General features: G+C 41.5%; 1 protein-coding gene across 3 annotated transcripts in view; it reads left to right on the forward strand.

Annotated features, from left to right (window-relative positions):
• Xpo6 (exportin 6) overlaps positions 1-13,600 on the forward strand; it is a 108,202-nt gene that overhangs the window by 53,159 nt on the left and 41,443 nt on the right. For all 3 annotated transcript variants that reach the window (XM_019207411.2, XM_010623503.3, XM_019207410.2), the window contains exons 8-9: positions 1,323-1,449; positions 7,822-7,931. In XM_019207411.2, the coding sequence (XP_019062956.1) occupies positions 1,323-1,449; positions 7,822-7,931 (237 nt within the window). The remainder of the gene's footprint in view (positions 1-1,322; positions 1,450-7,821; positions 7,932-13,600) is intronic.

Below are 13,600 nucleotides of genomic sequence, written 5' to 3' on the forward strand. Positions count from 1 at the left end.
CCTTATTGGAACAGGCATATAATTTGAGAAAACTCCACATGAGCTCCCACATGTGTAAGCCAGCTGTCAGAGGTTGGACAGGCAGAGTGGCCACCTCGGGATGCAGGGTCCTGGGTCCCGGGAACAGCATGGGACATTGCATTCCTGGGCCAATTTTGTTGTTTTGAGGGGTAGTCATCTTCTCTCCTTTTGTTATTTTACATATCTCGGCTATACCTTTTTTCCCCCTCTTTTTTATTGAGTTTATTGGTACTTCTAAAGTATACAATACAGTTACATTCATCATTGGGATGTTGTACCTTTACCTGTCAGATCTTGGTTCTCATTTTTTTTTGCTATACCTTTTTGCAGTTAGGAACTTCAGAATTGCTTTAAGACATTATTTAATTTTCAGTTAAGGCTTTGTATGTTTTTTCTTTTTTTGTTGGTCTCTAAAATGTAGTTTGTCATCTCATTTCCTAATTGCCTTTTGGTATTTAGGGGCTTAAAATGGCAGTTTCTGAAATGTGAGAGTGATGATATACTGTGTATTTAATAACAACAATCTCTTATTCTTGCAGCTGTGAGCTACATTCTTCTGTGAGATAATTTTGTGAATATAAATGAATTGGGGATTCACTGTGCTGTGAAAAGAAAGAGCACTGGATTCGTTGGGAGTGAATGTTAGTCCCCTTCTGCCGTGAGCTGGCTGTCACCTTGGCTGGTCACTTCACCTCTCTGGGCCTCATCTGCCATATGGAAACTTAAGACCAAACTGTCTTTGAGCTTTCCTGGCTCTACGAGCCTCCCTTCATATTGGAGAATTGCTTCTACATTGGTGTGGGGCTGTCAGTAGCTGTGGGGGCAGAAATGAATGTTAGGGTATAAGCCTGAACATGCGTTGCCTCAATGTCCTTCCTCTCGTGTAGCCTTCATTTTATGTCTGTAGCACAATTCATTTTTATTTTTGCCCACCTAGCAAAAAAAATCAGTCTTCTAGGTTTCCCAGATTGAAGTAACATCGTAATCTGCCTGTCACCTTTTTAGCACCGTCCTTTCACTTGAGTCATAGCACTATTGAGCTAGAAGATACAAGAATGCTCACTTAAAACAGCCTTGTAGATAGTGTCTCAGGATTAAAGTTGCTTTTCTGCTGTTTCAGGTGATAATGGAATGAAGGGTTTCCTATCCTGTAGGTAATTGTTGCAGGTCTTTTTATTTTTAACTGAAAAAATATTATAAATCTCTAGTTATCTACTGAATGAATTTGGATTGAATTTAAGTTCTTTTTTAAGAAGGTGGCTAGGATTTTTATGTCCCCTTTGTCTTCTTGTCTCCTTCAGCTACATCGAGAAGTTTACCGACTTCCTGCGGCTTTTTGTGAGTGTTCACTTAAGGAGAATCGAGTCCTACTCCCAGTTTCCTGTGGTGGAGTTTCTGACGCTTTTGTTCAAGTATACGTTTCATCAGGTAAAGCAGCAGAACTGTTCATCCTTTTTCAAGAAAGGTCTTCTTGGGCCGGGGATTTAGCTCAGTGGTTCTTCCGCCTGCCTCACAAGCTCAAGGACCCCAGTTCGATCCCCAGTACCAAAAAAGGAGGTCTTCCTTATTTTTTCCAGAAGAGAGAGCTTTATTTTATTTCTGAAACATTTATGTAGTACTTAATGTGTAAAGATTACTGCATTTGATCTTCTTGGTGAACCTATAGGTACGGTTATTATCCGTTTTGCAGATAAAGAGACTAAGGCACAAGGAGCAACCTGCTCAGCCTCACACAGAGTCTGTGCTCTTACCCATTCTCCTGGCAGAGAAGCAGAGGACAGAAACAGCAGGAAGTTAGGGCCTTTAATCCTGTTCTGTAACTGTCACTAGAACTCCCCACCAGAAGTGATACAGTGAACCTGTGAAGAGTTAACTTTTGGGGGTGTGCAGTTTTTTCCCCCCATATAACATTTTTTTGAGCTCCTTTTCTGTTTTAGGAGTGGGGCAGTATGGTCTTTCCACATGAATTCCTTACCTTCATCTAGCTTGCATCCCAGTATCCCTCTATTTTATACATACATATGTGTGTGTGTGTGTGTGTGTGTGTGTATGTGTGGTGCTTCAAAGTTTATTGTGGTATGATATATCATGAAATCTACTCAGTGTAATTTTTTTTTTCTTTAGAGACCAGGGTCGCACTGTGTAGTTGAGACTGACCTGGAACTCACTACGTAGCCCAGTCTGGTCTTGAACTCACAGTGATCCTCCTGCCTCAGTCTCCCAAGTTCTGGGATTACAGGCATGCACCATGCCCAGCTAACTCAGTGTAATGGAAAAAAATTTTTTTTTCCCAAGGAACTTTGGTTTTTTATTTTTATTTATTTGTTTATTTGGTACTGAGGATCAAACTCCGGACCTTGTGCTTGTGTGGTAGGCGTGGTGCCACTGAGCTAAATCCCCGGCCCCCACTCAGTGTAATTTAAGAGCTCAGAGAATTGATATAGTTGTGCATTTGTCACCCTAGTCTGTTTTTAACATTTTCATCACACACACACCCCCCCTTTGCCTCGTGTGTGTGTTTTAAAATATGCTTTTTAGCTGGGGATTTAGCTCAGTGGTTCTGCTGCCTGCTTCACAAGTGCAAGGACCCAAGTTCAATCACTGGTGCCTCCCCCAAAGGCTTTTTATAAAAGTATGATGTACATAAAAAAATACATGAATCATGCATGGATAGCCTGATGAGTTTCCCCAAGTGACCATGCATGGACCTACTCTTGAGTTGAGGACTCAAACATTATTTGCACCCCAGAAATCCACTCCTGCCCCTTCCCTGAGTCACTTCCCCACCTTTTTCCCACAAGTGACTCCAGTCCTGACCTTCATGCCACGGGTTAGTCTTGCCTGTTAACTTCTCTGAATGGAAGCATATAATGTGTATGTGTTTTGTCTGGCTTTTTTTGTTTGACATTTTGTTTGTGAAACGCAGCCATGTTTTCTGTGGCAATAGTTTGTGTTCATTGTGTTGCAGCGGTAAATCATCAGAGTCCATTGCACTGCTCATTTGGCTACTTGTATTTCTTTGTAATCATGAGTCATGCTGCAGTGACATTTTGATCATGGCTTTGAGGTACACTGGTAGTGCTTTCCTGTTGGTGTGTATAGTAGGGATGAGACTGCTGGGTCAGTGATGGCATCAGTTTTTAAAGTTTGTCCTTTTTATTTGTTGGATTTTTTGAGACAGGGTTTTGTTTCATAGACCAGGCTGGCCTTGAACTTGGGATCCTCCTTCCTTAGCTTCCTGAGTGTTAGGATTACAGGTGTGCACCACTACATCTGGCCTGCCTGCCTGCCTGTCTTCCTAGAGGAGACAGGAGTCTGGGCTGGGAAACCTGTGTGTATGTGATTGGGGAATTGGAGCCAGGCTTTGGGGTGAAAGCCAACCTTTCTCATAGGAACTGGTGTCCAAAACCAAGAGCCCTCAGTGCGAAGGGCGAGCTGCCCCTGGGGTTGCGTGAGGAGGCCCAAGCCTGAAGTGTCTGGATGCCTCGTAGCAGGGCAGTGAGTGCAGAGCAGGGAGGAGGAGAGTATGGGCTTGCAGATCTGGGGGTGAAGAGAGAAGAAGAGGTGATGAGATTGTGGGAGGGTTCGGATGTGGATGACAAACAGCAGAGATGGGAAAGTTTTGTGACAGAGCCAGAAAACTCATAAAGGAGACCAGGAAAAGAGGACTGAGAGAGGGCGAGTGAGTGTTGGTAGGTATCTTAGGCTAAGTGGGACTGAAATAAAGGGTGAAGAGTCAGTGCTGAGATCAGAAAGAAGGGGCTTGTTTGTGGGAAAGGCTTAAAATCTGCTCCCTATATACAGTGGGTTCTTTCAAGATGGAAGGAGGGCAAGGTGAGGTAAAAATGCTTAAGACGCTCTGCATGATGAATGTAATTGTATACAGAAAACATACCAATAAGCACAAAAAATAAATGGGCTTTTTTAGTATATATAATAGTGAGCAAGCTAGGAAAATATTTTCAGGTTGGGGGTATGTTTCCAGGCAGATCACTTGTCTGGCATGCAGGAGGCCCTGGATTTTATTGCCAGGAACTCTACCCCACCAAGTATTTTCTAGTACACATGCCTTCTTTATACTTGGAGCTACAAGTTTTGTGTTTGGGCTCTGCTTGTTTGTATTTGGTCTGTGTCCTTGGTAAGATATTTTTATTTTCTTAGTTTACATCTTGCTTATCTAAGAAGGTGGGCTGCTGTGGATGTAGTCTTCAAGGTCTTTCCCAGTGTTTTTCTTAAGATTCTTTCGCTAGACTTCTGTGCATTGGTTTCGTATTGAACTGAAAGTGATGGTTTCTCAAATTTATATATGGGGGAAAGAAAGAGACAAGTGACCAAGAAGAAAACAGAAAGCTTCTTTCTTCTTCCCTTTACCTGGAGGTCATTAACAGCTGAGCTCCCTCTGTTCTCCTTGCCTCTTGCATGAGAACACTCCTTTCCCAGTGTGGGTGTCCACAGGAACCTAGAAGGTTCTCACCATAGCATAGTCAGTCTTAAGAAAGGTGGCACAACACCCTCTAGGATTGGGGCCTGGCTCTTGAGTTCTTTCGGGTAGGTTTTATTTTTTTTTAATTTATTTTTATTTTTATTTGTTTTCAGTTTTAATTGAGTTTATTGGTACATTTTAGGGATACAGTACAGTTACATTCATTGTTGGGATGTTGTACCTCTACATGACAAGTCTTGATTCTCATTTTTTCCCCTTACCTCTGGCCTCCCTTCACCCCCTCCTCCCCTCCCCATCTACAAACACTTTATTTTCATCCTCTCACATTTTTTTCTTTTCCCTTTTTACTCTTCCCCTACCCATCCCACCTTCCCTACACCTTTAGCTCCTTTCTTCCCATTTCTAAATGTCAGTAATCTTATTATAATCTTATGCATTGTTGCAGATTATTTACACCAGGGAAACTATTCGGTATTTACACATGTGTGACTTATTTATTTCACTTAGGAGTATATCTTCAATATGTATCCATTTTTCTATGAATGAATCTATTTTCTTGTTCTTTATGGCTGAGTAATATTCCATTTTATAGAAAAACCACAACTTCTTTATCCAGTTTCCAACGGATGGGCAAATAGGCTGTTTCCAAGATTTAGCTATTACAAACTGCGCTGCTATAAACATGGGTGCACATAAGTTAAGTGTTTTCAAAAAAGAGCATCTAGTTCTCATCTGGCCAGATCATGGGTAGCCTGGGGCAGCACACAGGCCTCACTCTATGGATGAGAATGGTGGTGCTTCAGGTCACATAGTGGCATACTTGGTACCCCTTTTTTTTTAACCCCCACACCCCCAGCCTTAAGCCATATACTAAGTCTCAGTTAAAAGGCTTGAGAATGAATGTAATTGTGAATGTATGTGATAGCTTTTCTCCAAAGCATTTCCACAGGGACCAGATGAGTCAGGTTCTTTTGAGAGTTTTGAGGGTATTTTAAAATCAAGAGAGGATGATGGGGTGACTTAACTTCGGGGAGCCTCAGCAAGTAAAGCCAAGCAAGACCACTCCCCTTTAGTATACAGGTGTAGTGGCCTGTCTGCTGACTGCATCTATAATTTTTCCCTTGGCTCCTTAATTGTTTTTTCTGGTCATTCTGGTTAGTTTCATGTCCTGGGCATCCTGGGTTGTTGGAGTAAGGACAGGACTTGGTCACTTTGTTTCCTGAGGTTGGTCCTGCTGTGTCCTGATGGAGCTGTAGACATCTACTTCCAGGGCTACTCCTTGGATTGTGAGGCTAGAGCCTGCCTGGTCTCCCCTTCCCCCTGCCCCCAACACTTAAGTTTTATTGAAAATGAAAAAATACAGAAACACCAGATATTTATTTTAAAGGAAAATTGACCACATCTCCCAGAACTTTCCTAGCACTGTACCCATTCTTGTCGCTATTACAAAAAAAATTCAAAATAATAAATGGACCTGTTGGTAAATGTTTTTCTTATGGTTCTAAGGCCTACCCTATTTTACTAAATTTTATATTTGCACCTTTCCAAGAATCCATAGCATTTAAAAAAATGATTAATTGTAAGAATTGGACTTACTGTCTTCATATTAAGAAACAGAAAAATCATACATACCCTACTGAAACTCAGAGAAAATATATATTTGTTCACTAAAGCTCACCTGCTTTAGATGTTTTCTCTTTGCACATTACTATCCTTGCTTCAAAAACTGTACAAAATGAAAAGACCAAAAACAAAAGCTTTATGATACCAAAAAACACCAAATTGGGACCATACAGACGGCTCAGATGAATAAGCATCGCAAGGATGAAGGAGAAAATGTTTGTATAAATGTATGCCAGAAGGTAGTAGCCCAGAAAGGAACATTAAACATTCACTTTGCTGCAGAAATAATGATCTTGTCAGATTTGGGACTGTAATAAGCAGACTCCCAGTTCTGTTCTGTATTTATCCACAGTGTCACAGTCTTGTTTTAGGCCAATAGTTTCTATAGAAGATAGAAGATCGCTTAGAAAGAAAGCTACCATCTCCTTTTCCTCCATGACACTGAGACTGAAACCAAACTCCAGGCAGTCCCTTTATGTTTATGAGTTGTACTAAAACTTTTTAGCACAAAGATTTCTTCAAGGCTATAAACCTTGCAGGTTGGTTTCATTAAACAACAAACTTAAGACAGTTTTTCAAATCTGCCTGGTTCTCTAAATTACAGCTTTTCAGCTTGGTTGTAGAACTCAGATGTACTACCTATCACCCAGTGTTTGTTGTTCATTGAGCAAATTCTTTATGTGCACTTGTAAACTTCTGGATTTTCTTGTAGATCAGAAATAGAAAGAACCTCGTCCAAGAAGATGATGGTATTATTTCTTCCCATATCTCATCCTTTCCCCAAATATATGGTTCAGTGAGGCAGTCACCAGAGAAATGAAAGGGCCTTTGTGGTAACCAGAATTTGAGAGGATCTGTCAGAGACTGGGGTCGTGCATTAGAGCCCAAATGTGTATCCAAAGGACTAGGTGTTGGAGAGTGTGAGGGCTGGATTTTGTATGAAATAGAATTCAAGCAGTAAAGCCCTAAGACCTTACAAAGACTTGCTCTTTTCTTCTTACTGTTTGTCCCTACCTGCACCTTGTTTGAGGTTGTTGCTAGCCTATTTGACACCTCTTCTTTTGCAAAATGCATAATTCTCTGAGGATGATACTCAACAGCTCCTTTTCAATTTGTTGTGTAGGAAGAGGTGTGAATATTATACTCCTTACCTTCACATGTGTAAAACTGTCACCTTTGAAACCACTCTAACTTATTTTTGGTTTTGTAATAGTTTCTAGTAGAAAGAGAATTGGTTGGGGATAAAAGGACTTCCTTTTCCTGATCTTGAATAGCTTCTATTTCAGAATCTCACTTGCTTGCTTGCTTCCTTTCTTTTGTACCAGGGATTGAACTCGGGTCCTTGTGCTTGTGAGGCAGGTGGTGGAACCACTGAGCTTAAATCCCTAGCCCATTCGCTTTCTTTCTAAAACAGAGTTGAATCAGATGATCTGTGAGAGCTCTCCCCACAGTTGTCTCAGATTTTAAGATAGGCTTTTTCTCTGAGTAGTTTGTAATTCAGCTAGACTTCCATAACATGTCCTTAATAATGTGCTCCAGGGTGCCCGGTGTCGTTAGGTTCAGTAGGGCCCAATGGTGAAGACCCTGACTGAAAACACTGGTGGTGGTTACCATGGCTAGGGTATCTAGGCCTGTGGTTTTACCATTCCGGTGGAAGTAAACACTGGTATGTGGGTTTCTAAGCAGTAGCTGCATTAAGTAATTTCATTGTTTGGATTTCTTTTGCACCATAGCCTACTCATGAAGGTTACTTCTCTTGTTTGGATATCTGGACACTCTTTTTGGACTATCTGACAAGTAAAATTAAAAGTCGTCTGGGAGATACGGAAGCAGTTCTCAACAGGTAAAGCCAAGAACACTGTACACAAAAGCCGTCATTTGTGCCAGTTACTCTTGTGGCCTAAAGGGGCAGCTGCACAGCTGCGTCCTGTGGGGAATTGAGACATGTAAGCCACTCAGGTGGCAGTGCCATTGAGCATTTTCTTCCTTTAAATAACTTATTTTCTTAAGGCAAGCTTTTTTCTGATTTAAATATAATATGTATTGTTAATTTTCTAGTTATGGTAATACTTTTGTGGGTTTTTTTTTTTAAAAGGCCTTTGTTTTAGAGATACAAACAAGCATTTATGGAATGAAATGTTGCAACATCTGAGGTTTGCTTTAAAATAGCCCCTTGGGGCGAAGGGAAGTGGTTTAATGCATAAAGACACAGGGCTGGCTGTGCTTTGGCGATTGATGCTGAAGTCAATTGATGAGAACCCGGGGCTCATTAGGTTCTTACACTTTTTTGTGTGTACCCCCAAATTTCTTAAATAATAAATGCCTATCAAAAAATTACTTATTTTTAAAACTAGGAAAATATAGAAGAGCATAAGTAGGATAAGTTATCCATAATCCTACTTTCCAGAGGCAGTTACTTTTGTACTTTTTATTGTATTTTTTAATTCAGAAAATCGGGAAACATTTGTTTCCCTCCCATGTTTCTTTTTTTTGAAATTGGGGATTGAACTCGGGCCCTTGTGCTTTTGAGGCAGGCGGTGGAACCACTGAGCCAAATCCCCTGCCCCCTTCCATGTTTTTTGCTTACAGGCAGAAAATACTTTTCAGGTACAATATACAGTAATTTTAGTGCCACTGGGTGGGGGAGAGGAGGGGAGGTTGGAGGCTCAGCATGCTAGGAGAATAATGCAGGACCCACATGTGGAAAAAGCGACATGACGGCATTTCTTGGCAGAAATGTACCCATGGTATTTGTAATATTTGGCTGTATTCCAGCTGTATACAGGCGAAAAAGAAAAGAAACTGGGTGTGATGACTCATAATTTCAGCACTTGGAAGACTGAGGCAGGAAGATTGGAAGTTTGAGCTTAACGTGGGCAATTTAGTGATTTAGCAAGGCTTTGTCTCAAAAACAAAAAACAAAACAAAAGATGTGGGGTGTAGTTGAGTGGGGTGGCCCTGAGTTCAATCCCCAGTACTACAACAAGACAAAAACCCTCTGTTTTACATTGTAGGATTATGATCTTGACCGCATATTTGTTGTTTACCGCTCAAGAAGGCCAGTTTCTAGAGGACAAGTTGTTGGGGTAAAGAAAAAGATTTATTTGGAAAGCTAGCAAACAAAAGAAGGTAGAGACTGTTACCAACAAGGCCATCGTGCTAAGGAGTTGCCAGCGCAAGACTTAACCATGTAACAGTTCGCCCGAGTCACTGGATGGCATGTTTGTTTACACACTGACCATCCTGGATGCTTGGGCAGGCCACGCTTCGGCCAGCCAGTTCTTATTTGCACGGCATGCACTTGAGTATCTGTTGATGTGTTTCATATCAACTTTTTGCATACTTTTTAATTTAAAACATTGTATTTGCCTTAGTGAAATCTAACAAGTTCTGGTTATTTTACTAATTCATATTTCTTTTATTTGTGAAAAATAACCTATAATTTTGTGCTAGTCTATGAAAACTTACTGTAAATACATGAGATATAATGTTTATACTTCCGCAGAACTCAGTGATACTCTTTTACAAAGTAAAACAGACACGTTTGGAGCACCAAGACTGAATAGGAAGGAAGTGCCAAAAGATCTGCAAAAGAAAGCACTGAAAAAGGAAGAGATGTTAGCGTACAGAGAGGAAAAGTCTGAGTTATGAAATAGACTACTCACTATTCACATATACAAATGATAGAACTTGAAAGAAGAAATGAAACTAAAAAAATTCAGTAGCGGTCAATGATTATAATAATTCTGTGGGTGGTGTTGGCAGAGTTAACCAGTATCTACAAGCTATCCTGTAATCAAAAGTGAGGAAAAATATTATTATAAAATATTTATGCAGCTTCAGGACTAAGCAGTATGGAACTCTTTTGTTATTTAATACAAGGAGGGGCTGGGGATATAGCTTAGTGGAACTGCGCCTGCCTGGCAAGCGCAAGGTTCTGAGTTCGATCCCCAGTACCGCAAAACAAAAACAAAAACAAAAAACAAGGGTTCAAAAAGTCATTCACAATTTAGATTAGGTCTAACAGACCAAATAATTGAAAAATATGGACAGCAAAATGCCAATCAGGACGTCCGTCATCAACATCTTCACTGTTATGTTTAGTGGGTAAACATTTTATTGAAACAATACCACCCATAGAAAAAAAGGAAAGACTAATACAACAGTGTGAAGTGTGTTGTTCAAAGAAAGACAATAGTACACAAAGAATTTGGAAAGAGACTATATACTACTGTTCAAATTGTAACATTGCATTATGTACTGAGTGTTTTGAGTTATATCGTACATAGAAAAATTATTGAGTAAATTTAATAAAATGGTCATTTTTAGCCGGGTGTGGTGGCACACACCTGTAACCCCAGTGCTGGGAAGCCTGAGGCAGGAGGATTGCTGTGAATTGGCCAATCTGGGCTACATAGTGAGTTCAAGGATAGCCTGGCCTACATAATGAGACCGTGTCTCAAAAAACAAAAGCAAAACAAGAAAATGTCATTTTTGTCAGATATCGTGGCGCATACCTGTAATGCCAGCATTTGAGATCACAGCGAGGTCCAGGCCAGCCTGGGCAACATAGTGAGTTCATAGTAGTTCATAGTGGACTACTACAGTAGCAAGACCCTGACTCAGAAAACAAAGCAATAAGCTGGGCATGGTGGTGCACACCTGTAATCCCAGCACTCTAGAGGGTGAGGCAGGAGGATTGCTGTGAGTTCGAGACCAGCCTGGGCTACATAGTGAGTTCCAGGTCAGTCTCAACTACATAGTGAGACCCTGTCTCAAAAAAGAAAAAAAGGAAGACAACAGCCCTCCCCCCAAAAAAACCCAAAGCAACAACAACAAATTATTGTTTATATATTTCCTTTATATTATCTTAACAAAAATTAATGAAAAAGTGTGCAATTTCTGGTCACACTGTATTTGAATATTTGAAGTAGTAAGTGGTGGTTAAATAGAGAGTTGCAGGGTGACGTGTCAGATGGGCCAGTGGCCAGGTAACCCCAGTCCCAGGGCAGTTATACACTTTGGGCAGTATGCTCTTAGGAGGGATCAACAAATGTCCCAGGCTTTATAAATCTGAAGAAAGTTGGTGACTCGAAGTCTTATTATCCATGTCCTTCTAGTTAGTTCTGGGGCTAATTATTAGGATACAAAAAGCATCTTTTCCCCAAAGAGCAACTCACGGTTTCTTGCCCCTCCTGGGGGCGAGAGAGAAAAGCAGCTTTCCCAGAAGAGCAGGCAGAGATATCGTTTGCCGCAGGACATTTTCTAACCCGATAGGAGGCTTCAGTCAGGGTGTCATATACAGCGGAGCCAGTGGGAGGCTAAAACGTACCACCCAGCTCTGCTGTAGCAAGGTGGCATCGTTTCCTGTTGAACTAACCCTGATGCTTGTATGTCCAGTGCACGCATACAGTTAGGGTAGGAGGCTTCAGACTGGTGATCGGCCGTAGGTACTGCATCACCTGAAGAGAGTGCCTGCAGGTTATACTCCATTTAGTTATGGCTCTGCTTGTGTGTCTGTGTTACCTGTGTTACCTGGAACCCAGGGCTGCTGGGCAAGCATGTTATCACTGAGCTACATCGTCAGTCCTTTTAATTTTTTTTTTTTTTAATTTGAGACAGGATCTTGCTAAATTAACCAGGCTGGTGTTGAACTTGGCATCCTCCTGCTTCAGCTTCCTGGGTAACTGGGTAGTTATAGCTCTTGCATCTTAGCACAGTATTGATAAGAGTGGTTCCAGAGTAGTTGGTCACTGTGCGTGGAAGCTGGCCAGTATGAAGGCAGTTCCACTGTGTGGACACGTGATGGGGACTGGCTTTGCAGTTTCTGCTTGCAGAGACCGTACTTGGCTAAGTCACTCAGCTTCTGGAAGCTCCTGTTCCCTCATTTGAAAAATGGAGATGATGGCAATAGCTGTTGAGATGCTAAGTGAACGAACATATTTAGGACACTTGGCACATTGTCAGTGCTCCATAAACGGCGCTAGTGAGTAGCAGTGGAGTCTAGTAACTGCCTCTTCCCAAGACGCGAGCCAGACAGATGGAAGGGGAGAGAGCATCTACTGAATCCCGGAAACCCTTTCTGTTGCCGAGTTTCTAAAATTCTAAACTGATTATTGGCATCCAAGTTTACGCATCTGGCCTTTGTTCACAGACATCGGTTTTTTGATGGTAGGGTGGCTTCTGTGTTGCTGTAGTATCAGGTCAGATGTGGTTATGGAGAAGACAGTAGATTCATGCCTCAACCTTTACTATACAGTCGTGGGTCCTGTTTTTAGTGAAGTTGTCAGCTTTAACTGCTTTTGGAGGAAGTTCCTCAAAGAAGAGCTACTTCTGCCAAATGTCTTTTTCTTATGCTGACCTGCCGTGTCCGTTGGTTCTGGGATTGTGTGATTTTTTTGTATCTACTTGTATATTCCTTCATGCTTCTCACTGGGGTTTACTGAGAGAATAAGTGGAAAAATGGTTATTGTAAAAATACTTTTTAAGCACAGTAAAAATGAGAGATTGGAGGAATATGGTTTCATTGAGAAACTGCATGACAACACACTGTGAGTGTTAGGATGCAGGGTGTCCTTACCTCAGAGGCGCAGTAGAGAGCAGAGCAGGAATCCGTTCTGCTGTGTGGCAGTTCCTTCCGGTCAGGTTATGTGCTAACCACATTTCCTCTTCCAAGACTGACATGGAGTATTAGCATTCCTCATGCAAGGGGGATAAGATTCAAGGGAATTCTGTGTATCAAACACTGGGCCAAGGATCTAGCTATACCTCACATTCAGTCAGTGGTCACAGTGGTCATGACGACGGTAATAGAGAACGTTTCTGCCTCCTGACTGATGGTGGTGACCCCGGAGCTTGGACAGCCCTGCGTGGGTCCAGTGCTCCAGCCTACTTGCTGTCTGACAGCACAGCTGTCCAGTCTTTGTCGTTGGTCATTTGATTATCATTCTAAATATAGCTTTATTTTTCAGGACCTCATCTTCTAGGTGCACATGCACAGCACTTTCTTATGCTTCTTAAAAACAAAACAAAAAAATGAAAGAACCCTCAGAACTAGTCTGTGGTTTATGTTAAGCTGTTGGTTATCTGGGAACTGCTTGTCCTATCAGACACCATCTAGTGCAGTGAGGCAGCCTGCAAAGGAGACCGATGCCCAAAGAAAGCAGTAGAACTTTGGCTTATGTCTTCTTTTGAATCATTGCTCATTGAAAATTTGCTGTTCCTGCTCCATGTTATGAGAGCCCCAGTACATAAAGATGTGCTATTTTGTGGGAGCAGCTGGATTGGCTACTGGTGATTACTACATTTGTTTTAACTAAGAGCATGTAAATGTGGCCAAATGTTTTTCACTGATGAAGTACTTGGTGTTTTTTTGAAATCACATTTGTGGCCTAAGCCAGAATTTCAGAAGCAAATGATGGTGCAGGAAGTAGTCAGAAATGCTTTCTTGGTGTGTCTCAGCTGGGAAACGTAGGTGTGGTTAAGTCATAGAGGCAGCACTCAGTTCCTGTC

This window comes from Fukomys damarensis, unplaced genomic scaffold (assembly GCF_012274545.1).
Source record: "Fukomys damarensis isolate Sample0158 unplaced genomic scaffold, DMR_v1.0_HiC HiC_scaffold_34, whole genome shotgun sequence".
In the NCBI taxonomy this organism is placed as follows: Eukaryota; Metazoa; Chordata; class Mammalia; order Rodentia; family Bathyergidae; genus Fukomys; species Fukomys damarensis.